Here is a 26,633-nt window from a genome sequence, read left to right on the forward strand (position 1 = left end):
TGCTGTGTTGTGGATGGTCCAGAGAGCGTGCATAATATGGTGAGAATTACGCGCGAGTAGACTCCAGATAGAGAAATCTTCAAAATCTCAAAAAGGGACATTTCAGGTACAAGCTATATTTTATAATGTGTTTGATTTAAATATTGTGGTTTTCAGGATATCCTAAACTTTACACTACTGCTCATCATTTTGTGTAGACAACAAGCTGTCAAGTTGCTTCTTAAGGAGATTAACTACCTCGCCCTCACAATCTTTTTGTTGCCAACTTTGAAAACACGGCAGAAGCCGGAAAGCAAAATTTGACAACGTCGTTATCAGGTACAATGTCAATATAAGGTTGTAGGCCTAACTAACTCAAATATACTACACTGAACAAAGTGTTGAGGAGTATTTCTGTCTGTAATAAAGCCCTTTTGAGGGGAAAACCTCTTTCTGATTGGCTGGGCCTGGTTCCCCAGTCGGTGGACCTGGTTGCCAAGTTGGTGGGCCTATGCCCTCCAAGGCCCACCCATGGCTGAAACCCTACCCAGTCATGTGAAATCCATAGATTGGGCCTAAATAATTTTTCGATTGATTTATTTCCTTATATGAACTGTAACTCAGTAATATCTTTGAAATTGTTGCATGTTACATTTATATTTTTGTTCAGTATACATTTTAACAGCACAATGACAATAGTAAACCTTACTTGGCATGGCTAGATGGCTTGTTTTTTGGCTTGTAACCAGCAGCTTTTGGCTCCCTGCTTACAGTTAAGTGTTTGGTTGTTTGAATGAGAGTTGCTATGTGACATTCTTCTCATTCATTTTCCAATCAGAAGGGAAAATAAATCAATACATAAAAAATGTAATTACAATCTTTGTCTTATGACATCAACTTTCTGTATATCAAATTATAATGATACAAAGTGTAGCTTATTATTGTTATTCTTGGGCACAGTTTATTGGAAGGTAGGCTTTGTCACTGTTCAAGTGCAACTGTGAGTAAGTTTACTAGGTTACAACTATAGCAACAGTTTGTGCATCGGCCCAGCCATGCTTGGCCTAGAGGCTTGTGTGTGGAACTAGTCCTAATCCACCTCACACCTGCCACAGTGTTAGACTATAAATATGTCCATTCCGTCTCAGGTCATTAGAATCCATGTGGAGTCACTAGGAAGCTTGTTGGGACAGTGAGCCAGCCTCACAGGATGCCATCGCAGCAAGTGTAAGGACTATAGTAGTCTACCTGGCTTTGTCACAAGCTGCAGTAGCTACAGCACTCCATCATTGGTTGATTGTATCAGTCTATGAGACGGAGACAGTGGACACTGTGCCTGTCTACTAAACAAGCAGACATCTTTGCGTTTACACAAGCAGCCCAATTCTGATATTTTATTCACTAATTGGTCTTTTGACCAATCCGATCAGCTCTGAAAAATATCTGATTTGAAAAGATCTGATGTGATTGGTCAAAAGACCAATTAGGCTGTGTTTACGCAGGCAGCCTAATTCTGATCTTTTACTACTTAATTGGTCTTTTGACCCATCAGATTAGATATTTTGCCATTAATTGGGAAAAATATCAGAATTGGGCTGCCTGTGTAAACGCAGCCTTTGACTGGCCAAGGATGATATGACTAGGGCCCTGTGTTTTGCGCAATTATGTGACATAGCAAAATTGTATCCTGTATTTTAAGCCTTATCCAGAAATGAGAATTGCACCACAAAATGAAAGCAATTGTCTGAGGATGGTGAAAGCAATTGTCTGAAAAGAATAGGGGACAGTTTGATGAAAAGCTATAAATAAAGGTTCAAATCGAGGCATGTCACATCATTGCGCAAAACACAGGGGCATGGCCGATGTTGACTAATTGACAGACAAACAGATACGCCTTGATCAGACCGACAGCGTCATAGCGTTTTGGTACACCAGAAGTACATTCATTTCAAATCAAATCAAATCAATTTTAGTTGTCACATACACGTGTATTAGCAGATGTTATTGCGGGTGTAGCGAAATGCTTGTGCTTCTAGCTCCGACAGTGCAGCATTGCAGAGTTCTGTGTTTGCCCTTGCAGCATTGCATTGCAGAGTTCTGTGTTCTGTGTGGTACATACGTTGGATATATCCAACATGTGCATCAAATTGTATGCGTAGACTTGACAGAAATAGTAGCAAAAGGTGAATGTTGAACTTTTGTTGCATAGATATCCAGTAAAAATTTTGTATTACAAATAAATAACTTATTTTACGCAGCATTGATGCAATGACGCTGTCGGTCTGATCGAGGCGATAGGGTTAGTGGTCATGAAGCCTTCTTGACAATTGTAGAGTGAAGTCATAGGCATGGTATACCATGCTGAAATGGCTTATTCTACTGAACAAAAATATAAACGCAACATGCAACAATTTCAAAGATTTTACTGAGTTACAGTCAATTGAAATAAATAATTGAGGCCTTAATCTATGGATTTCACATGAATGAATCTACACACAGTACCCCATAATGACAAAGCAACAAATGTTTTTTTGAAATGATTGCAAATGTATAAAAATATATATATATATATATATATAATCTTATTTACATAAGTATTCAGACCCTTTGTATGAGACTCGAAATTGAGCTCCGGTGCATCCTGTTTCCATTGATCATCCTTGAGCTGTTTCTACAACTTGATTGAAGTCCACCTGTGGTAAATTCAATTGATTGAACATGATTTGGAAAGGCACACACCTGTCTATATAAGGTCCCACAGCTGACAGTGCATGTCAGAGGCACAGATCTGGGGAAGGGTAAAGCATTGAAGGTCCCCAAGAACACAGTGGCCTCCATCATTCTTAAATGGAAGAAGTTTGGAATCACCAAGACTCTTCTTAGAGCTGGCCGCCTGGCCAGACTGAGCTATTGGGGAAGAAGGGCCTTGGTCACAGAACCTAATGGTCACTCTGACAGAGCTCCAGAGTTCCTCTGTGGATATGGGAGAACCTTCCAGAAGGACAACCATTTCTGCAGCACTCCACCAATCAGGCCTTTATGGTAGAGTGGCCAGACGGAAGCCACTCCTCAGTAAAAGGCACAATGACTGCCCACTTGGAGTTTGCCAAAAGGCACCTAAAGGACTCAGACCATGAGAAGCAAGATGCTCTGATCTGATGAAACAAAGATTGAATTATTTGGTCTGAATGCCAAGTGTCACGTCTGGAGGAAACCTGGCACCATCCCTATGGTGAAGCATGGTGGTGGCAGCATCATGCTGTTGGGAGGTTTTTCAGCAGCAGGGACTGGGAGACTAGTCAGGATTGAGGCAAAGATGAATGGAGCAAAGTACAGAGAGATCCTTGATGAAAACCTGCTCCAGAGCGCTCAGACTGGGGCGAAGGTTCATCTTCCAACAGGACAATGAAGTAAAGGGTCTGAATACTTATGTAAATATGATATTTCAGTTTTTTATTTTCTATAAATTTGCAAAGAAATCTAAAAACCTGTTTTTGCTATGTCATTATGGGGTATTGTGTGTAGATTGATGAGGATAAAAAAACTATTTAATCAATTTTAGAATAAGGCTGTAACGTAACAAAATGTGGAAAAAGTCAAGGGGTCTGAATACTTTCCGAATGCACTGTATGCTCAATGGGTGACATGTCTGGTGAGTATGCAGAAGAACTGGGACATATCAGCTTCCAGGAATTGTGTACAGATCCTTGCGACATGGGCCGTGCTTTATCATGCTGAAACATGAGGTGATGGCGGTGGATTCTCTGTGTATTGAAATTGCCATCAATAAAATGCAATTGTGTTCGTTGTCCGTAGCTTATGCCTGCCCATACCATAACCCCACCGCCACCATGGAGAGCACTCTGTTCACAACGTTGACATCAGCAAACCACTCGCCCACACGATGCCATACACATGGTCTGCGATTGTGAGGCAGGTTGGACGTACTGCCAAATTCTCTAAAGTGACGTTGGAGGCAGCTTATTTACATTTTACATTTTAGTCATTTAGCAGACGCTCTTATCCAGAGCTTATGGTAGATAAATTAACATTAAATTCTCTGGCAACAGCTCTGGTGTATGTGACAAGTACATACGATTTGATTTGGATATTCCTGCAGTTAGCATGCCAATTGCACGCTCCCTCAAAACTTGAGACATCTGTGGCATTGTGTTGTGTGATGAAACTGCACATTTTAGAGTCGCCTTTTATTGTGTAATGATCTTGCTGTTGAATCAGCTTCTTGATATGCCACACCTGTCTGGTGGATGGATTATCTTGGTAAAGGAGAAATATGCTTTATGTGCGTGTGGAAAATTTCTGGGATCTTTTATTTCAGCTCATGAAACATGGGACCAATTCTTTATAAGTTGCATTTATATTTTTGTTCAGTATAGTTTGTGAATATACTGGTACCTTTTCGCTCCAAAATCCACCACACAACTTGATTCCACCGCTGCCACCAACATACCAGTTTAAATCACCATTTATGCCAAGCTGTCAATCTGTGATGGATAGGACTCAGACCAGATAATAGCCTGGTGTGGTCATTATTTTTACACTTGGACGCCACAACACTTGAAGCCTTGATTCTCAGGCAGAGTAAATGCAAGACTACAGCATAAATACTAGTTAAATACCACTACTGTAGGTATCATTGTACTGAATGTCATGACTGTGTAAAGTAAGAGGTCACATGATCGTTATGTTGGTCCTTCTAACAGAAGGGATTGATTAAAGGGGAAACACATGTATAGGTTAATGGGGTCATGGTTATGGTCTTGCAGCTGGAGTGGCCTGGGCTAGGTCAATGGTCTTAATCCAGTGTGCCATGCTATAGTATAATGCTGACCATCTCTGAGTCCCAATGATCTTCAGCACTTGATCACTTCCGTTAATGGATTTGAAAGGAAATTGGTGTATGAAATATGGTGGGGAAAATCCATATAGCTACACCAATTCAATTATTTTTTAAATGTGTGGGGAGGAGTGCAGGAGTGCACACTTCAGGAGAAATGTATAAGAATTGCCTAATTGTCTCTCTTAAAGAATGCTCCTACTTCTGGACTACTTCTCCCCTTCACTGGGGCATCTAATTTCAGCACTAAACACTATCTCTAAGTCATAACACTCAAAGCCTTAACTCCAATTCCCATTGTGGAAGTACACTAGACTGCATGGCGATGACTAGTTATGGCAAAGGCAATGACTGGCTATGGCAATGACTGGCTATGGCAATGACTGGCTATGGCCATGACTGGTTACAGCATGACTTAGTGAGTGAATAGTTTAATCCCTCAAGTCTCTGAGGCCCCAGTGTCCGTATTGGACAGGGCTTTACTTCTGTGAGCATGGCATGGGGCAGCATAACACACAGGCTTATCCAGTTACAATCCTGTCCCCTTTGTGAAACACACTCAGTGGGTGACAGCGGCGGTGAGGTTGCCATTGTGCCACTCAGACCAGACAAGTGACTTTTACAAGGTGCAAAAGGTCAGGTCTTGTTAATTGTGTCGAGATGGGCCAGTTTACTTTAATTAATTAATTAAATTACAGTATGTAGTGCCTAAACCAACCCTGTTAAGAAGTGATCTTAGTTTGGACACAGACAGTATCAGTCAGACCTGGGTCAATTGTTTTTTTCAGTTACTTTAGGTGCACTTGGTTTAGCTAACCTGGTGTCAGTGTCGGATGGGGAGGGTTTGCGCTTTTAGAACTATCCCATGGGTGCTATTGTGCTGGGCAAGCCAAATCAGGCACACCTACGGAAAGACAACACAATTTAGACGCAAATATGATGCCAGTTCTTGTTATTTGTATCTTGTCAGCCATGGAATATTTAGAGCGTAGGGCCAAATCGTCAACATACAGTATTTGCCATGTATGTACAGTACCAGTAAAAAGTTTGGACACACCTACTCATTCCAGGGTTTTTCTTTATTTTTACTATTTTCTACATTGTAGAATAATAGTGAAGACATCAAAACTATGAAATAACACATATGGAATGATGTAGTAACCCAAAAAGTGTTAAACAAATCAAAATATATTTTATATTTGAGGTTCTTCAAATTAGCCATCCTTTGCCTTGATGACAAATTTGCACACTCTTGGCATTCTGTCAGCCAGCTTCATGAGGTAGTCACCTGGAATGCATTTCAATTAACAGGTGTGCCTTGTTAAAAGTTAATTTGTGGAATTTATTTCCTTCTTAATGCGTTTGAGCCAATCAGTTTTGTTGTGACAAGGTAGGGGTGGTATACAGAAGATGGCCCTATTTGGTAAAAGACCAAGTCCATATTATGGCAAGAACAGCTCAAATAAGCAAAGAGAAATAACAGTCCATCATTACTTTAAGACATGATGGTCAGTCAGTACGGAACATTTCAAGAACTTTGAAGGTTTCTTCAAGTGCAGTCGCAAAAACCATCAAGCGCTATGATGAAACTGGCTCTCATGAGGACCGCCACAGGAAAGGAAGACCAAGAGTTACCTCTGCTGCAGAGGATAAGTTCATTAGAGTTACCAGCCTCAGAAATTGCTGCCCAAATAAATGCTTCACAGAGTTCAAGTCACAGACACATCTCAACATCAACTGTTCAGAGGAGACTGCATGAATCAGGCCTTCATGGTCGAATTGCTGCAAAGAAACCACTACTAAAGGACACCAATAAGAAGAAGAGACTTGCTTGGGCCAAGAAACACGAGCAATGGACATTAGACCGGTAAATCTGTCCTTTGGTCGGATGAGTCCAAATTTGTCTTTGTGAGACGCAGAATAGGTGAACGGATGATCTCTGCATGTGTGGTTCCCACCATGAAGCATGGAGGAGGAGGTGTGATGGTGTGGGCGTGCTTTGCTGGTGACACTGTGATTTATTTTGAATTCAAGGCACACTTAACCAGCATGGCTACCACAGCATTCTGCAGCAATACGCCATCCCATCTGGTTTGCGCTTAGTGGGACTATAATTTGTTTTTCAACAGGACAATGACCCAACACACCTCCAGGCTGTGTAATGGCTATTTGACCAAGAAGGAGAGTGATGGAGTGCTGCATCAGATGACCTGGCCTCCACAATCCCCTGACCTCAACCCAATTGAGATGGTTTGGGATAAGTTGGACCACAGAGTGAAGGAAAAGCAGCCAACAAGTGCTCAGCATATGTGGGAACTCCTTCAAGACTGTTGGAAAAGCATTCCAGGTGAAGCTGGTTGAGAGAATGCCAAGAGTGTGCAAAGCTGTCATTAAGGCAAAGGGTGGCTATTTTGAAGAATATAAAATATATTTTGATTTGTTTAACATAGTTTTGATGTCTTCACTATTATTCTACAATGTAGAAAGTAGTAAAAAATGAAGAAAAACCCTTGAATGAGTAGGTGTGGCCAAACTTTTGACTGGTACTGTATCTTACGTGTCTACACTTGACACTTACATTCGACGTCTGCTATCAGAATACGAAGATTGCATTGAAAAGACGGGTCTAGATGCACAGAAGTCGCTATTTGGTCTGATTGTGTTCAGATTTGGCTGACCACTTCAGGAGGTGGTCAGGGATGCATTGGATGCACTGGATGCAATCAGGTTATCGAAAGTGCATACAGTGGGCAATGTCATCGGTGGAAGAGGCTAAATATAGTAATAACACAACAGCAACAACTGATGGAAGTAGCTAACAGCTGTAGCTGAGTAGCCAGCTAACCTCTGTTGGAAAAACGTTCCTAGCGTGTGAGGAATGTGTTTGCTGGCCTCATAAATGCTAGCCAGCTAGCGAATATTTAGAAAAATACTGTTTTGTTTGGCTAGAGTTAAGCTAACCCATTGCGATCCCTTTAGCATTGCTTGCTAGCTTGCTGGCTAGCTACAGAGGTTAGCTGGCTATTTCGCTACAGTAGTTAGCTACTGCCATCAGTTGTTGTCTTATTATCATATTTAGCCTATTCCACCATTTGTAGAATGCATACTGGCATTTGAATATAGCACGAGAAAAGGGAATCCGGACACAGTAGACACATTTTAAATGTAGGTGTAGATGCATGACGCGTTCGGAATTCCGTGATCAGAACGCTATGATCAGAATACTAAAGCTGCATGAATTGTCAAGTCTAGACACGACCTTATAGCTCTACATCCACACATGTCATGTCACATTTAGACCAGTTTAGGGTATTCATATTTTGGGAAATTAAAAACAGACTGATTTAAGATGCGTAAGATTGGACCACTTAGTGATACTGGATGTTCATGCAACATAGTCATATCAAGTATTTAAAGTAACCCTTTGTGTGCGTGCGTGTGTACTTGTGTTTGGAAAACAGACCAACGCGCCAGGTAGTGACAGTAAGAAGGGGAATAGTTCAGACAGTGACGATTTCTCCACTCAGTGAAATTCAACTTTTAATCCAGGTCCTGACCTGTCATTTGCCTGCTTGCCCTCCTGCCTGCCTGTCTATGTAAGTCTTTCCCCTCCAGTGACCTTGTGTAACACTACAATTTGTAAAAACAAAGTTGGGTCAACCAAGACTATTAATCCCTCTCATATGTCTCCCTCTCACACATTCTCCTTATAATACTTTTTTAAAAACTGCCTGGATCATTTGATTCTGCTGTTTAAGTTATTACAGATGTTCTTTTTACCACTGTATATGATTTACTCTCTGCTCACTCCCTTTTTCTCTACTACAGAGTCTCTGTTGAATATAGCTGTGGAATGGATTTACAGCCAGTAGAAAGGTGATGCGGGTAGAACACCCTATTGGAAAGCGACTGTCAACTTTGCCTGTAGGTGTTCAAAGCTAACACCATGCCATAAGGAACTGTGTGCTACAACAATTTTACTGTGGGCTGGAACTATTATTTTGGGCTGGAAAGAGGACCCTCTCCACTTTCAACATGCTGATAGCTAACAATAGCATTTTCAGAGAGCTCTTCCAATGTCTCTGGCCGATAGCAGGCCTCAGAACTCCTCAGTCAGTGGAATAGTCCTTAATTAGGAACAACAAACGCACTACACCTGCATCTGCTCTACATAAACACATATATTGGACACATCAAGCTGCCGTGCAGAAGCTCAAGCCGGCAGCTGGCAGCTGGCACCTCTGCATGTGTGCACCTGTGTGTGTATGTATCCCAGTCTGCATGTGTATGTGAGCGTGCGCCACCTTGGATCCTCCTTGGAGCCGCACACAGCCCGGGCGCCCAGCCTTCGGCCCGGAGATGCTGCAGACCAACAACTACTCCCTGGTGCTGCTGATCCAGTTGAGCCTGTTGACCTTTGACCTGTTCGTCAACTCCTTCAGCGAGCTGCTGAGGGCCGCGCCCGTCGTCCAGCTGGTGCTCTTCATGTAAGACCCGGGGAAGGATGGGAGAGCCAGGGGGTAGACTCTGATGTAAATTAATTATTTAAAGCTTCTTCATTTAAGCGGTAGAAAGGGTGGGAGAAAAAGGGTATTGACACAATGTAAAAAGCAGTGTTTCTCAACTCTGGTCCCTCAGCACAGTGTGCGTGTGTTCATTTGTGTGTCTTCATTCGTTTTAACGTAACTGTAACTAAATGGAAGCTTCTCTCTCTCTCGCTCAGTATCCAGGACATAGCCATCCTGTTTAACCTGATCATCATTCTGCTGATGCTGTTCAACACCTACGTGTTCCAGGTGGGCCTGGTGTCCTTGCTGCTGGAACGCTTCAGGGCCCTGCTGCTGCTCTCTGCCCTCTATCTGACCCTGAGCATCTCCCTACACTCCTGGATCATGGTACGCTGTGTGTGTGTGTGTCAATTAAAATCAAAGTTTACTCATCACGTACACAGTTTACAGCAGGTATGAAAGGTGCAGCGAAATGCTTATGTGCTAGCTCACTCAACAATGCAGTACATTAGTCAATATCAACAATAAAAAGAGTCAACTCAAAAATAACAAGTAAGAGTAAATGGACTGTATTTACACTGCATTTACAAATATAAAGTGGGCGGTGAGTGACTTGGTCTAGCAGTGGAATAAATAGTATTTAATAGAACAACAGCGTTGACTGTGTGTGTAACACTCGCACTTGACTTTTTTCCCCCTACTAGCACCGACTTTGTGATTAGCTACTTTATTGAGGAAAAATGTACTTACTATGACTGAGATATGTGATTGTCCCACCATATGTGGTTGTCCCACCATTACTAACTGTAAGTCACTCTGGATAAGAGCGTCTGCTAAATGACTAAAATATAAAAATGTCAAGTGTGTGTGGGTGCTTGTGTGTGTGTGTTTATGGATGTGTAAGTTTTTGTTTAAGGGTTGGATGTGTGGGTAGTCAGTGTAAATAATCTCTAAAGTGCAGATCATCTCTGAGGTTAAAATAGTCTCTAAGGTGCAGGTCTGTGCAGGTAGACATCTAGGGTTAGCTGTTCAGCAGTCTGATGGCCTGGTGGTGCTAGCTGTCTCAGAGCCTCTTGTTCTGAGACACGATGCTCCGATACCGCTTGCCAGGTGGTAACAGAGTGAACAGTCCGTGGCTCAGTTGACGGTCTTAATGGCCTTCCTTTGTGTGTGTGTGTGTGTGTGTGTGTGTGTGTGTGTGTGTGTGTGTGTGTGTGGAGAGAGAATGTAGTTTACACACTTTCTGACACATGCACGTCCATGTATATACTGCATGTGCGCATATATGTGTGAAGCCTGCGTGTGTGAGTGTGTGTATTTTCATGGGGATAGTTCTGATTTCTAGTTATTATAGAAATATGCACGTGTGTGAAGGTATAGGATCTGTTCATAGCCTGGCGATCAACATTCAGTGAATTTGAGGTTTGAGAGAAGTACTGTAGGGGAACTGATCTTCCTTACAGGCAGTGGGGGATTTAGCCTGAGCTGTGATGTTCAGGAAACTCCCTGACAGCCTACTACGACTGAGCTTTTGTCATAGGTGGATTCACTCCTAGCCACAAATGAGATGAGAGTGTACTTTATTAATCCCCAGGGGGAAATGACATTTGCCACTAACCCGATATGTGTTAAAGATACCTTATTTTGTGGATATGGAATTTCAAGTTTTCTGTAGGCCTCAGAATAGTTTATTGTGTAATGTGCATTATCATTTACTATCAATTTATGGTTTATTATATGTTTTAGTGAAATAATGCTATCCCTCAAACTGTAATATGCATTGGGTTGTGTCTATCTCTGCAGAATCTACGCTGGCTAAAATCGAACCGCTATGTGTGGACTGATGGTCTCCAAGTGATTTTTGTCTTCCAAAGAATAGGTGAGGCTGTCTTTGGTCACACTCTTACTGAGACACATTTTAGGAAACCTTTTAGGCCTGAAACGCAATCCATCTTGGGTGCCTTCATTGACTCAAAAAAGGCGGAGATCAATGCTACATGGTAAATACTTATTGAAGGTGTGTAGTACTACATCAGTCATACACACATGCGCAAACACACACACACACACACACACACACACACTCTTTATTTGTATAGCGTAGTAGGTAGGTACCAAGTTGACACTTATGGGTCTGATTTTAATTCCCTTTATCTCCTAATTGGTTAAGAGGATTTATTGTTTGTTTGTTTGTTGTCTTTTCTGTTTAAAACCAAATGACTTCAGTATTTAATTGGCGTGTGATGTGTGTTTGTGTGCAGCGTCCGTGTTGTACTACTACTTCTACAAGCGCACCACAGAGTACCTGGGTGACCCTCGGCTCTATGAAGACTCGCCTTGGCTCAGAGATGCCTTTGCCAATGCCAGGGCCCGCCAGTGAGCAAAGAGCAGTGTGTGGAGATGAAACTGGTATGGACAGATCCAAAATAGACCCCTCCCCGTCCCCCGGACACAGAGAGACACTGCTACGTGCAGAGCTGAAATAGACGCTACAGTGCACAGTCCTGAGCTTATATGGAGGGAAGAACCAGAGGGAAGACCTCTGTGCTCTATCAGACATGGGTAAACTTTAACAAGGAGGGTGAAAAATTAGATTCTGCTTGGATACAGCAAGCCACTTGTACTGTAAGAGGCAAACTGGTTTAGGGCCTTGATTAATGGACAGAATGTTATACCAAGATGACTGTGATGCTAAAATGTGGGAACTCATAGTTTGATGTAACATTGACACAACAAGTAGTATTTTTTTTCACACTTTGAAACCTTGTGACTGGGTTTGTCTGTGTTATTTAGTTATCAATGCAATTATTGTCTTTGTTGTTTTTTATGTGGGATGATTTGTGAGTTTGTGTGCCAGATTTTCTTGTGAAGTTGACTGGAAAGAAAAACAATGTTTTATGTGTTTAAAATGCTTACTTTTGTCCTGCTTTTTGTACAAATGTATTAAACGAAACCCAGACGATGCACACACTGATACACACTGTCTGTGCTCAGTGTTCCTTTCAGTAAATACTTCCAATGTTAATCCTATATCACACGTGCACTCAGCATAAGCACACATTTATGTGACACATCAATTTACGTCACAAGCTCTCAGCATTGTGAATGAGCTTACCTTTTTCTTATGACCCTATGCAGTCATTGCATTGACCTAAACCCACTGGATTTACTCATGGAAAAAGACAAACCGTAAAACAGTCACATGCAAAATCTCCAAAAACAATTTGGGTGTACAGAATGTATGCTGTGCAGTTACAGTATGTCTCAGAATAAGGTACTAAAGACCTACATAAAAGTATATATATTACTGCATGTAAAACTGGATGTGTCAGTCAATTTATCACCACGTCTCTCCTAACCCACCCCATAAATAGTGCTCTACAGTAAATATACACATCAATACACCATATGCATGCTTGCTTTCAAGGAGCCACAGACAGGGCTCTATTCTTATACCTGGGATTAATCAGGGATTGAGTCTTTAGCCTACAGCCCACAGGCCAGTGTTTTTGACAGCAGTGATGTCACCGCAGGCCCTGTGTTTATGAAGGTGTCAGCAAGGATGGTGGATAAACAAAGATATCTTACTCAGGCAGTTTACTGTTGGAAAGAATGGTCAAGGTTCCTGTCTGTGTAAGTGGGCGTTCCCTCTCCCGCGTGAGACCAATGGCTCTGGTCTACTTACTGTCCCCTCCCTGCTCTCCCCATACGCCCTGACTAGAAAACATTAGCCAGTGAGATGTCTCGCTTTCTGGTGCACCCCATCCGCGGGGCGGGGGCAATAAGTAGACCAGAGTGGCCCCATCCCGAAAAAATTAAGGAGGGAGGTGTCTCGCTTTCTCGAACATGTCTGGTGTCAGTCCTATGTTAACCTAACGCATGCATGTGCACACACACACAGTACTAGAATGCCTGCCACTTTGACCATTATCAATTTGGATTGATACAGTAAGTAGATTGTATCTCGTTACAGGGGCATTTTGCTTGATCAACCGTGAGCAACAATGCCATGGCTCTGAAAGATCTCTAGTCATCATCAGTCACTTGGCTCTCTGCTGCTGAGGTCGATAATGTAAAACACTGATGAGCAAAGCATTGTAACGCACAGTATTTCATGTGAAAAAACGTGATAGTACAGAGGGGTAAGCCAAATAATAGAAGTTATTGCACTCTCCTCTTCTGTCCAATGCAGATGGACAATGCACCATATTATAAAAATACAAGCACCAACAACGACAAAATTGACTTCCGAGCCACATGGGGCGCTGTGAAAGTAAATCTCTATAGAGTTTTTAGCAATGCACTTCCGCTTGTTTTTTAATCATTTTAATATCCATGGTTTCAACACTTGAGAAGAACTGATACAATTTCGCTGGTGTTCTTATTCTGTCTTTGAACGCCATGTCTTATAATTACGTGGTAACTGCGCAGAAACCGACGGCAGTCAATGCCTGCATCACTGGTAAATGTGTTCTTCTTGTTTCTTGTTAGCTCGCGCACCAACATGTCGTAGCTACTTCATCCACTAGCATGCTAAGCTCCCGCGCGAGAAGTCTAGCTACAGGCACTTGCAGGCCCCCTTGATATTGTTTTGCCAGCAAGTCTATCAAGTCCATTGATAAGGGCTTTGTTCAATTTTGAATAACCATGCACAGAATGGGACATGTGGTTTCGCTCAACTGATATCATATAGCTAGTTATCAATTGTCAATCAAGTGAACACAAAATGGCACGAGCCAGTGTTTGCTCCTGCGCAACCAGGATGTTTTGAAGCTAATGCTAGCTATCTTCAGCTGTCCGTTGATGTCAATTTGTTTGCTAACGTCAGTCAATTGGATTGCTATTACCTTATTGTTTATCAGTTTGCCAAGAATTTCAGTGGGGTTTGGAGCTTCAGTGTTGCTAAATTACACAGGTAGCAGGCAGGCCACTGCAGTGCCAATCAATATGTCCACCTAAATAATACATTGGCAAATTATACAATCACGGACAGTGTGCAAAGTTACTAATGTAGGGCAATTTACTTAGCTTGCTAACTAACGTTACCCTTAAACTGCCTGCATTTATTTGATTGCCAATATATTGGTGATAGCTAGGAAACTATTCAATGTATTATTCTTTACATTTTACATTTTTAGTCATTTAGCAGACGCTCTTATCCAGAGCGACTTACAGTTAGTGAGTGCATACATATAAATATGTTTTCATACTGGCCCCCAGTGGGAAACGAACCCACAACCCTGGCGTTGCAAGCGCCATGCTCTACCAATTGAGCTACACGGTTTAAATCACGTGTGATTAAAAACAACTTAATTTAAGGCATTCTGACACTGACTTTATCAAATCCCATATTATAAAAAAAAAAATCACACTGTCAATGCAGTGTTGTCACTGTAGTGAGTAAAACATATCTGCTTAGCAAGAAAAGTATGCAAGTTGTATTGTTAGTAGATAGAAAAACAAATACTGATACAGGAATGAGATTGGGAAAGACACAAAATCTGCTAGTCATTCAGAAAGCTGGAAAGCACTCCAAGAACTACTAATTTAGCTATTAGAAAAAGTTAGTCCGACTGACTAGGCCACCCTCTCTTCCCCAGGCCACTTCACCTCTGCGGAGGACCTGAATCTTCTCATAGCCAAAAACACACGCCTGGAGATCTATGTGGTCACAGCGGAAGGGCTCCGGCCCGTCAAAGAGGTGGGCATGTACGGCAAGATCGCCGTCATGGAGCTCTTCAGGCCAAAGGTGAGTCTACTACTACCTGTATGTCTGTGTTTGTGTGTGCATGTTAGTCATTTCAAAGCTGGGTCACGTTCAGTAGAGAGAAAACATTTTGAAACAGGGAGGTACTACCTGAACTTGTCCAATAAGAACACAGAATTATGTTTTACGTTGCAAAAGGTTCCACTACTGTGTGCCCTTCTGAACAAGACCCTTGTTTCTTTCTGTAACTGCCATACAAGTTGTAAACTTCTGCTGATGTCTAACTTGAAAGTGGACATATGTTTTCACTGGCTTCAATGGAGAGGAACTTTTTGTCTGTTTTGACTGCAGGGCGAAAGCAAGGATCTGCTGTTCATTCTCACGGCCAAATACAACGCTTGCATCCTGGAGTACAAACAGAACGGGGAGAGCATCGACATAATCACCCGCGCCCACGGCAACGTGCAGGTAGGAGAAAAATAAATATGAGCAAAGCCAGTGTCTTTGAGCTGTTGATGGAGAACAAAGTATATTTTCTGCAAAACTATAACAGGAATACTCTGCAGACTGTTATTGACCAACTTATTTATTTTTGCGTAGGACCGCATCGGGCGTCCCTCGGAGACGGGCATCATCGGTATTGTAGACCCTGAGTGCCGCATGATTGGCCTGCGACTGTACGACGGCCTATTCAAGGTGATCCCGTTGGACCGGGAGAACCGAGAACTCAAGGCCTTCAACATCCGCCTGGAGGAGCTGCAGGTCATCGACGTCCACTTCCTGTACGGCTGTCAGGCGCCCACAGTCTGCTTCATCTATCAGGTAGGGAGGGGAGGATGAAAGGGGTACAATGTTGGAGTGGTTGTGTGTATGCGTCTATATGGGTGTGTGTTGAGGGGGTGGTTGGGTATGAGTTGAAAGAATGCTGTTTGAGAGAATATTGGGGAGTCAGAGGGGATGTGTATATGAGAGTAGTGAAAGGGGGAATGTGTGCTTTAGTTAGCAGACATTTTGTGTGAATATCTGCGAGTGTGTCAGTCTGATTGTATCTGTGTGTTTGTGTGCTGTAGGACCCTCAGGGACGGCATGTGAAGACCTATGAGGTGTCGCTGAGGGAGAAGGAGTTCAACAAGGGGCCGTGGAAACAGGAGAACGTGGAGGCTGAGGCTTCTATGGTCATCCCAGGTGAGGAGAGAGAATGTCCATGCAGGGTTAGACAAGGATCATCAGGGCCCTGGTCCAATACTCATGAGATTTACTGTATTCTGGTGTTCAAAATTCTTAGATTAGTGTTTAAAGATCATTTCCACTGGAACTGCAGCGCCCAAGGGTCCTCTTCTTCCTCGTCTAGCATTTACTTGGTTGTTTATGTATTTGTCTTATCTATTTTAGTCCCAGAACCATTTGGGGGCGCTATAATCATTGGACAAGAATCCATCACCTATCACAACGGGGATAAATACTTGGCCATCGCTCCTCCCACCATCAAGGTAAGGTCAACCTAAATCAACACAATGCAGAGGCTTTCAACTCTTTTCCAACATCATGCAGTTTGATAGCAATGATTAATTGAATGTAGAGTACGGCACTTCTCCAGATGCTCAAAGCAATTTACATAGAACAGTGGGAAACTCACCTCATCCACCACCTCTGTTCCCTTTCCCCCAACAGCAAAGCACCATCGTATGTCACAACCGTGTGGATCCCAACGGCTCGCGCTACCTGCTGGGGGACATGGAGGGCCGCCTGTTTATGCTGCTGCTGGAGAAGGAGGAGCTGATGGACGGGGCCGTGGTGCTCAAGGACCTCCGTGTTGAGCTGCTCGGAGAGGTACGTGTTGTAGGCCTTCTCTCTCCTTCTGTCTCTTTCTCGTGATCTGTCTCCCTCTCTCTCTGTGTTTCTGTTTTCTCTTTTGTGTGGTCTGTCTAATTTAATCTCAACTTCTATATATTTTTATCTGTCCGTCTCTCCATAGCAAGCCCTCTCTCTTGCTCTCTCTGATGTCTCTTGCTTTTTCTGTCTCCCTATGATCTCTTGTTCTTTTTATCTGGCTCAGTCGTCTCATATCTTGCTTTCAATTATGTCTCCCTTTTCTCTGCTTCTTTCCTATTTGACATTCAACTTCCACATTACACAATTGAGTCTCAATGGCAGAATTATCCTTGAGTGTTTTTTGTAAAAAAATGTGATAGTGTGCACCAGGAACTTTTTGTAAGTTGATAACATGATATGAGATGGGCTGAAGAGTAATGTCTGTGTGCGTCCCTCCCTCGCAGACATCCATTGCAGAGTGCTTGACCTACCTGGACAACGGTGTGGTGTTTGTGGGTTCCAGACTGGGCGACTCCCAGTTGGTCAAGGTAAGGCTGGACCGGTCACATAGAAAACACCTTGATGAATGTAACCCTGGAAAAGAAAGAAAGGATAAACAAGCCTCACTATTTTTCTGTACTGAGTGGTGGACATCATCCCCTTTGTCTCAAAGAAAAATAAGTATGGTCAAAGTCCACTTGTTGTTTATCTAGAGTTGTCACATTATTGTTATGGCTTGTAATGAACATTATTATTCCCCCCCCCTCCAGCTCAATGTGGACAGTAACGACTCGGGGTCGTACGTGGCGGTGATGGAGACCTTCACCAACCTGGGGCCCATCGTGGACATGTGTGTGGTGGACCTGGAGAGACAGGGACAGGGCCAGCTGGTCACCTGCTCCGGAGCTTTCAAGGAGGGCTCCCTCAGGATCATCCGGAATGGCATCGGGATCCACGAGCACGCCAGCATCGACCTGCCAGGGATCAAAGGTCAGCAGGAGGGCTTCTGGGCCCTTTTGAAAAAAAGAGGATGCTGCTCTCTCTGGACCGATACCCAATCGACCCCTAGCCCCTATCCCCCTAGACAGTTGTAGATCTGAAGGATTTGGATTGGTATAAGCAATATATGGTAGTGCCTCTATCTCTGATACACTAGGGCCAAAATCGACCTTGCTTGAATGGAATTATCAGTTTCACAACTGGTACCAGTTCAATTAGAATTCAGGCTGGTGGTGTCGTTACTATGGAACCACCAAGCTGATCACTGCTGGATGCTGACACAAGATTTAGCTAGCTTGTCTGGGCTTGTTGCTGTTAGCTAGCACATGGACAAGCAGTACTGCAGTAGTCAGACATGACATGAGTTACCACCATAGCTGTGTCCTTCATTCATTTTTGCACTACACAATAAACTTTTATGAGAACAGTCAGCCCTCGTATGCTAGCTTCCTAACGCGTTAGCAAGCAAATCAGAGTTGAAACAAGCTAGCTAGCTAACGTGAGCTAGCAGGAATGTTAGCTGACCAGGTCGTATTGAATGCTCGCTAGCTACATCAAATCAAACCTGTCGTCAGGTTTGCTTGGTTAGCTAGCTACCTAATAGCCTGTTATGCTTGCGACGCTAAGGTCAGCAAGCTAAATAAACTCAGCAAAAAAAGAAACGTCCTCTCACTGTCAACTGCGTTTATTTTCAGCAAACTTAACATGTGTAAATATTTGTATGAACATAACAAGATTCAACAACTGAGACATAAACTGAACAAGTTTCACAGACATGTGACTAACATAAATGGAATAATGTGTCCCTGAACAAAGGGGGGGTCCAAATCAAAAGTAACAGTCAGTATCTGGTGTGGCCACCAGCTGCATTAAGTACTGCAGTGCATCTCCTCCTCATGGACTGCACCAGATTTGCCAGTTCTTGCTGTGAGATGTTACCCCACTCTTCCACCAATGCACCTGCAAGTTTCCAGACATTTCTGGGGGGAATGGCCCTAGCCCTCACCCTCCGATCCAACAGGTCCCAGACGTGCTCAATGTGATTGAGATCCGGGCTCTTCGTTGGCCATGGCAGAATACTGACATTCCTGTCTTGCAGGAAATCATGCACAGAACGAGCAGTATGGCTGGTGGCATTGTCATGCTGGAGGGTGATGTCAGGATGAGCCTGCAGGAAGGGCACCACATGAGGGAGGAGGATGTCTTCCCTGTAACTCACAGCGTTGAGATTGCCTGCAATGACAACAAGCTCAGTCCGATGATGCTGTGACACACCGCCCCAGACCATGACGGACCCTCCACCTCCAAATCGATCCCGCTCCAGAGTACAGGCCTCGGTGTAACGCTCATTCCTTCAACGATAAACGCGAATCCGACCATCACCCCTGGTGAGACAAAACCGCGACTCGTCAGTGAAGAGCACTTTTTGCCAGTCCTGTCTGGTCCAGCGACGGTGGGTTCGTGCCCATAGGCGACGTTGTTGCCGGTGATGTCTGGTGAGGACCTGCCTTACAACAGGCCTACAAGCCCTCAGTCCAGCCTCTCTCAGCCTATTGCGGACAGTCTGAGCACTGATGGAGGGATTGTGCGTTGCTGGTGTAACTCAGGCAGTTGTTGTTGCCATCCTGTACCTGTCCCGCAGGTGTGATGTTTGGATGTACCGATCCTGTGCAGGTGTTGTTACACGTGGTCTGCCACTGCGAGGACGATCAGCTGTCCGTCCTGTCTCCCTGTAGCGCTGTCTTAGGCGTCTCACAGTATGGACATTGCAATTTTTTGCCCTGGCCACATCTGCAGTCCTCATGCCTCCTTGCAGCATGCCTAAGGCACGTTCATGCAGATGAGCAGGGACCCTGGGCATCTGTCTTTTGGTGTTTTTCAGAGTCAGTAGAAAGGCCTCTTTAGTGTCCTAAGTTTTCATAACTGTGACCTTAATTGCCTACCGTCTGTAAGCAGTTAGTGTCTTAACGACCGTTCCACAGGTGCATGTTCATTAATTGTTAATTGAACGAGCATGGGAAAAAGTGTTTAAACCAGGGGTGTCAAACTCATTTTAGCTCAGGGGCCACATGGAGGAAAATCTATTCCCAAGTGGGCCGGACCGGAAAAATCATGGTATATATAACTTAAAAACAACAACTTCAGATTGTTTTCTTTGTTTTAATACGATCAACATAAAACATAAAGCTGGAGCCTGAGGACAGTGTGTCCAAAATAGTACAAGCACAACATCACTATTAATCATAAAACACGTCAAGTTTATTTGAAAATTCTAAAGAAAAAGAACACACAGACACACAATGCCTCAGTGATTAACAGAACTGTTTCACAGATCACAGAACTATATCAGGGTGTCATTTCTCAGGCAGAAATGTAGATACAAATAATGAAATCCTGTTCCCCAAACAAGTGCAAGAACCACAGAGTCAAGAATAGGTTAAATATACAAATTAAATTAAATCAATTAAAAACAATAGCACATCAACATAAAAACATATAAACATAAATCTGAAAGCGTTGCTCAAACTCCCGTAACAGTCCAGTTATTTTATCTTTGAACCGCTTCATGTCTGCCACATGTTGGGTCGCGCACACATTTTTCAGACAGGGGAAGTGAGCTGCATCACCACCGGCAAGTTGCGTCTCCCACAATGACAGCTTCAACTTGAAAGAACGTATGCTGTCATAATACTGCGTGACAACTTTGTTGTGCCCTTGCAGCTGTTTGTTCAAGTTATTCAGATGCTCTGTAACATCCACCATAAATGCAAGGTCCGGCATCCATTCTGCGGAATGAAATTCTAACACTGGTTTGCCCTTTTCTTCCATGAACTGTTCAATTTCTTTTCGTAAATCAAAGAAACGCCTCAGCACAGCACCTCGGCTTAACCATCTTACCTCAGTGTGGTATGGCAGGCCATAGATGTGGTCTTTCTCTCTGAGAAGGCTGTCAAACTGACGGTGATTCAGGCTTCTGGATCGGATGAAATTAACAGTTTGGATGACCACCTTCATGACGTTATCCATCTTTAATGACTTGCAACACAAAGCCTCCTGGTGCAAAATACAGTGAAAAGTCAAAAAATCACGTCCTCCATTTGCAGATTGCACTTTCTCTCTGAACTTTGTCACAACGCCTGCTTTTTTTCCCGATCATTGAGGGCGCACCATCTGTAGCCAGGCTGACAGCGCGGGACCAGTCCACTCCGACCCTGTCCAGCGCGCCGACGAGTGCGGTAAAAATATCAGCTGCTGTCGTTGTATCTGTCATCGGCACCAACTCCACGAACTCCTCGGTGACGGTCAATGTGTCATCAACTCCGCGGATGGAAAAAATTGCCAGTTGTGCAACATCTGTAATGTCCGTGCTTTCATCAATTGCAACCGAAAACGCAATAAATGACTTTACTTTTTGCTTCAACTGGCTGTCCAAATCCACTGAAAGATCGGAAATCCTGTCTGCAACTGTGTTTCTTGTCAGGCTGATATTTGCAAAAGCCTGCCGCTTTTCAGGGCACACAATCTCCGCTGCCTTCATCATGCATGTTTTTACAAATTCACCCTCACTAAATGGTTTTGAAGCCACTGCGATTTCATTAGCAATGAGGTAGCTAGCTTTCACTGCAGCGTCACTGATGTCTCGGCTGTGAGTAAACACAGACTGCTGTTTCTTCAGACCCGCCAACAGTTCATTCACCTTCTCTCATCTCCGCTGTCCTTGAAAGTTGTCATATTTGTCGGCATGAAGACTCACATAGTGGCGACGAAGGTTATATTCGTTCAGCACTGCAACATGCTCTGAACACACCAAACATACAGCTTTCCCATTCAATTCCGTGATTAAATAGGATGACCATTTTTCTTGGAACACTCTGCACTCTGCGTCCACTTTTCTCTTTTTTGACAGAGACATATTGGGGCAATGAGGGTGCCAAAGCACATAATGTTAAAAGTAGAAGCCGTAATAAATATCGCGGGCAAAACAAAGTAGCTCATTGGCTGCACGTGCTTGACCTACTTGCTCTGCCCCGGTATAAACAGTTTGCTTGCTTAACACAATTGCTATTGCGCCATCCAGTGGACGCAATTGGAACAGCAGTTTATTTTATTGAAATAAATTGACACCCCTGGTTTAAACCCTTTACAATGAAGATCTGTGAAGTTATTTTGATTTTTACGAATTATCTTTGAAAGACAGGGTCCTGAAAAGGGACGTTTCTTTTTTTGCTGAGTTTACATGGCTCTGAGTGAGTCTGGCTGGCACTGGCAAGAGTGAGAACTTTAGTTACAACATCTTGCTAGCAACATTAGCGAAGCCAGCTACAGTCACATATTGGCTACCTAGCAACATGACATCATTTCTAATTTCTGGAGGCAGTGGAAATGCAATTTGAGCTAGCCCACCAAGGCCAGCCCAACCTGGGTTGACTTCAAAGTGCCAGTGGAAACATGGTTTCAGTGGGATTTTCTCCAAATTGCTTGCATCTGGAATCTTTGCCGTTTTTGATTGTCGTTGAATTACATTTTTGAATCGTTTATCGTCCCAGCTATCGGCCACTGACTCGTGAACACGCTGATGAGAAGCAATTAGTCAGTCAATGAGGCTCAGATAGAGAACAGAAACCTTAAGAACCTGCCGTGGCCCACCAGGACTGTGGCTTCGGCACGGATCAATCAAGCTACAGCGTTGACTCCTTTCTAGTTCAGGGTCCTGGTAATCCAAATAAGAAGCTCATTCTTGTTTTCTGTTGCTAAACACTTTGAAACATTTCCTGTTGTTTGCACTAATGAAACACCACCTAGCTAATACAGTGCTGCTTGTTCTCTAGGTCTGTGGAGCGCTTGACATTTATTTTCCTGCATATTTTTTTTGTTGTCCTCCCAGGTTTGTGGCCTCTTCGCTCAGAGGCTGGGAGGGAGACAGACGATATGCTGGTCCTGTCTTTCGTGGGCCAGACAAGGTGAGACAACCATTGGTGGCCTTATAGAAAGTTTCTGCATGGTTGACCACAATGCAATCACTCCCTGTCCGGTCCGGTGAAGCCTTGCCTAATGCCACAGTGTCTTGTTTACATGATCAAGTTGTTATTGATTTGACACCAATTATAACTAAATGGAGAATAGACAGATAAAACAAAACATTTATTCAATTTCAGAGTCAGACATTGTTGACATGGATACATTTTGACACCAGTTATAACAAAGAGAGACAAGTTTACAATGGTTGAAATGATCAAATGTATGAAAAAACTGTTGGTCACTAAATCCGGTGAAAAATAGGACCATGAAAAAACGGCCAGCTGGATCTCGTCTGAGCGGTCGACTGAACGTCCTCACCCGCTATTACATTTAAACTGATCCACTAAGATCTGCCCACTATAGTGCTGTCTGGTCAGAACATGATGTTGAGGCCCATGCTGAACACTTGGTCACCACCACACACACCGCTGATTCCATTAAAAGTTATTTATGTTTTTGTGTGTGGTTCTAAAAGGAGAAACAATACAATCATTAGTATCATTAGGATATACCAAGATAAATATACATATGCAGTATAACAATAAGCAGATTAGCAAACTGTGGCATAAAATAAACAAATGAAAGAATTCAATAGATACCATCTAGACATCATTAAATAATATATATGGCCAGAGAGATAGAAATAGAAGGCCTGAGGCCATGGAGCTTTGTGGCTGGCCTGGCTGAGATTTTTATTTTATAATAACGTTACCACACTTATTGCAATGGACGCACAGAACACTTAGTTAGGAAACAGCATGTGATCAGTCGCTCAGCACTTTCTTATTCTTGCAAGAGCATGTGAACACTCGCTAACTTGAGGTGTCGAGGGCAGAGCCCTGCAGTGCGCCCATGCATCCTTATTGGTTGGAAAAGACGAATGATTGACATGCCTGAAAGCCAATCTGATTGAGAGCAGTACTTTTTTATCATGTAAATTGTCTATTTACACTGAACAAAAATATAAACGCAACATGCAACAATTTCAAAGATTTTACTGAGTTACAGTTCATATAAGGAAATCAGTCTATTGAAATAAATAAATTAGGCCCTAATCTATGGATTTCACATGACGGGGAATACAGATATGCATCGGTTGGTCAGAGATGCCTTTAAAAAAAAAAAAAAAATTGGGACGTGGATCAGAAAACCAGTCAGTATCTGGTGTGACCACCATTTGCCTCATGCAGCGTGACACATCTCCTTTGCATAGAGTTGATCAGGCTGTTGATTATGGCCTGTGGAATGTTATCCCACTCCTCTTCAATGGCTGTGCGAAGTTGCTGGATATTGGCGGGAACTGGAACATGCTGTCATACACGTCAATCCAGAACATTCCAAACATGCTCAATGGGTGACATGTCTGGTGAGTATGCAGGCCATTTTCAGCTTCCAGGAATTGTGTACAGATCCTTGCGACATGGGGCCGTGCATTATCATGCTGAAACATGAGGTGATGGCGGCGGATGAATGCAGGGCTCGACATTAAGGCTTGTCCTCTTGTCTGGGGCAAGTAAAATAAATAGTCGGACAACCAGAATGTAGATATCAGTTGTCCGAATGGACAAGTAAAAAAAAAATCACAAAATCAATTACTTAGATCAGAATTGGATCAGGCGGCGGCACTGCCGCAGCGCACAGCAGAGCAGTGCATGGTTGACATTCTGAGTAAATAGCCTATATTCCTATTTGCTATAACCCATTTCAATTAATATGTTATATTTACATAAAGCAAGAGAACAATGTAGACCGAGCTTAGAGTCTCACCAAAGCATCACAAAATATCCGGTCAGGTGTTGTTTTTTTCTCGCTCTTGAATGTTGGATGATCTGGGCCAATAGCTTAAGTCTATTTTTATAGCGGACACTCCAGTGTCTTATTGTTGTAGAAGCCCAAATGTTCAATTTCCTCTCCATTTGATATGAACATGACTTGGCCTACTAAGCCACTCTTTCAGTTTAATGCATGCTATATTTCATGATCAAACAATGAAAGCACTCTGTTAGATTAAATCTCAAAGTTTTAAGTTGTTTTTGAATAACCCAAATACATGTTAGGCCTAAGGTAATAATGAGAGAGAGAGAAGAAACAATGGCAAGATATACAAATCTAATGAGAAATGTGAACAAACCTTACAGTTGATGCTGTATGTATGGATGTTGTGCATGCGAGGCCAAGAAAAAAATCCTTCCTTGACATTGCGAACCAAACAACCAAAAGCCTAATCCTACTAACTGAAATATCATAAAAGCATTAAGACAAATGACAGTTTTGAAGAGTATTTTCTAAACTATTCTAATAAAGCGTTTCATGTCCTAAAGTTTGCAGCTTTTAAATGGGAATAATTGTGAAAGTCGGAGTCTATGTTAATCTGAATGACAAATATTTTAGGCCACAAGAAGTGAAATTGAGCAAACAATACCAAAATGGAGAAATCAAATTAGGATAGAAAACTTAGGCTACAGCTGAGGGATGCTTATGAAAGAAATGCGTAGTTGGCCGAGGCCTATTTCCATATTATTCTAGCAATGTCCCAACCTACTACAACACATATAATAGCCTAGGCCTAGTAAGAGAGGAAGATGAGGAAAAAATTGGAATCAGTTTATAATTAACCAGTTCTGAGGACAGCAGAGTTGCTCTGCAGCCCACAATGATATACAACCCATCAAGACTGCACAGCCAGCGAGGCTCTTTGACTGCGACCTTCGGCACACACAGATAGCCAGATCTATTTCGTGCCACAGCTCCACCAGAGTGGAATAGGCTATTCGAAAAGACTTGAGTCCACTAAATATATTTGATAAATGTAATGATTCCTCTCGTCCCTCCCGTCTCATGTCAGCCAAATGCGTAGCAGTCACATTTTTATTTTGGACTTTTATTTTGTACATTATTTTGGCCGCTAGGGGGGGCGATAACATCGTCTGTGGGCAAGCGCAGAAAATTATTTCAGATCCCTCCTATGTACTTCACTCATTTTCAGTCACCCTTTTGGCCGATGGTGTTACTGACTTTTTTCGTTGTTGGGACAAGTGACTTCAGCGTTCAGACAAGTAAAAAATATGTCCTACTTGTCCAAAGGTCAAGTGACCAAAGAAAGTGAATGTCAAGCCCTGGAATGGCATGACAATGGGCCTCAGGATCTCGTCACGGTATCTCTGCATTCAAATTGCCATCGATAAAATGCAATTGTGTTTGTTGTCCGTAGCTTATGCCTACCCATATCATAACCCCACCGCCACCATGGGGCACTCTGTTCAAAATGTTGACATCAGCAATCCACTCGCCCACACGATGCCATACACGCTGTCTGCCATCTGCCATGTACAGTTGAAACCGGGATTCATCCGTGAAGAGCACACTTCTCCAGCGTGCCAGTGGCCATCGAAGGTGAGCATTTGCCCACTGAAGTCGGTTACAACACCGAACTGCAGTCAGGTCAAGACTCTGGTGAGGATGACGAACACGCAGATGAGCTTCCCTGAGATGGTTTCCAACAGTTTGTGCAGAAATTATTCGGTTGTGCAAGCCCACAGTTTCATCAGCTGTCCCGGTGGCTCGTTTCAGAACATAATAATAATAATATCCCATTTAGCAGACGCTTTTATCCAAAGCGACTTACAGTCATGCGTGCATACATTTTAACGTATGGGTGGTCCCGGGGATCGAACCCACTACCCTGGCGTTACAACCGCCATGCTCTACCAATTGAGCTACAGAGGACCATCCCGCAGGTGAAGAAGCCGGA

At 43.1% G+C, this 26,633-nt stretch overlaps 2 protein-coding genes across 2 annotated transcripts in view; both read left to right on the forward strand.

Moving 5' to 3' along the window:
- LOC121534852 (transmembrane protein 138) lies at positions 1–12,319 on the forward strand. Its single transcript, XM_041841442.2, has 5 exons — positions 1–106; positions 8,666–9,324; positions 9,561–9,732; positions 11,149–11,224; positions 11,607–12,319. The coding sequence occupies exons 2-5, from the start codon at positions 9,197–9,199 to the stop codon at positions 11,723–11,725; spliced, it is 495 nt and encodes a 164-aa protein (XP_041697376.1). The 5' UTR covers positions 1–106; positions 8,666–9,196; the 3' UTR covers positions 11,726–12,319.
- A 1,337-nt stretch (positions 12,320–13,656) lies between these two features.
- Positions 13,657–26,633, forward strand: part of LOC121534853 (DNA damage-binding protein 1) — a 35,121-nt gene continuing 22,144 nt past the window's right edge. Inside the window, exons 1-10 of the mRNA XM_041841443.2 lie at positions 13,657–13,807; positions 14,946–15,094; positions 15,404–15,520; positions 15,653–15,874; positions 16,123–16,237; positions 16,445–16,542; positions 16,724–16,882; positions 17,329–17,412; positions 17,635–17,854; positions 22,749–22,824. Coding sequence (XP_041697377.2) covers positions 13,747–13,807; positions 14,946–15,094; positions 15,404–15,520; positions 15,653–15,874; positions 16,123–16,237; positions 16,445–16,542; positions 16,724–16,882; positions 17,329–17,412; positions 17,635–17,854; positions 22,749–22,824 — 1,301 coding nt within the window. The 5' untranslated portion in view covers positions 13,657–13,746. The remainder of the gene's footprint in view (positions 13,808–14,945; positions 15,095–15,403; positions 15,521–15,652; positions 15,875–16,122; positions 16,238–16,444; positions 16,543–16,723; positions 16,883–17,328; positions 17,413–17,634; positions 17,855–22,748; positions 22,825–26,633) is intronic.

Source organism: Coregonus clupeaformis, chromosome 21 (genome assembly GCF_020615455.1).
Source record: "Coregonus clupeaformis isolate EN_2021a chromosome 21, ASM2061545v1, whole genome shotgun sequence".
Classification (NCBI taxonomy): Eukaryota; Metazoa; Chordata; class Actinopteri; order Salmoniformes; family Salmonidae; genus Coregonus; species Coregonus clupeaformis.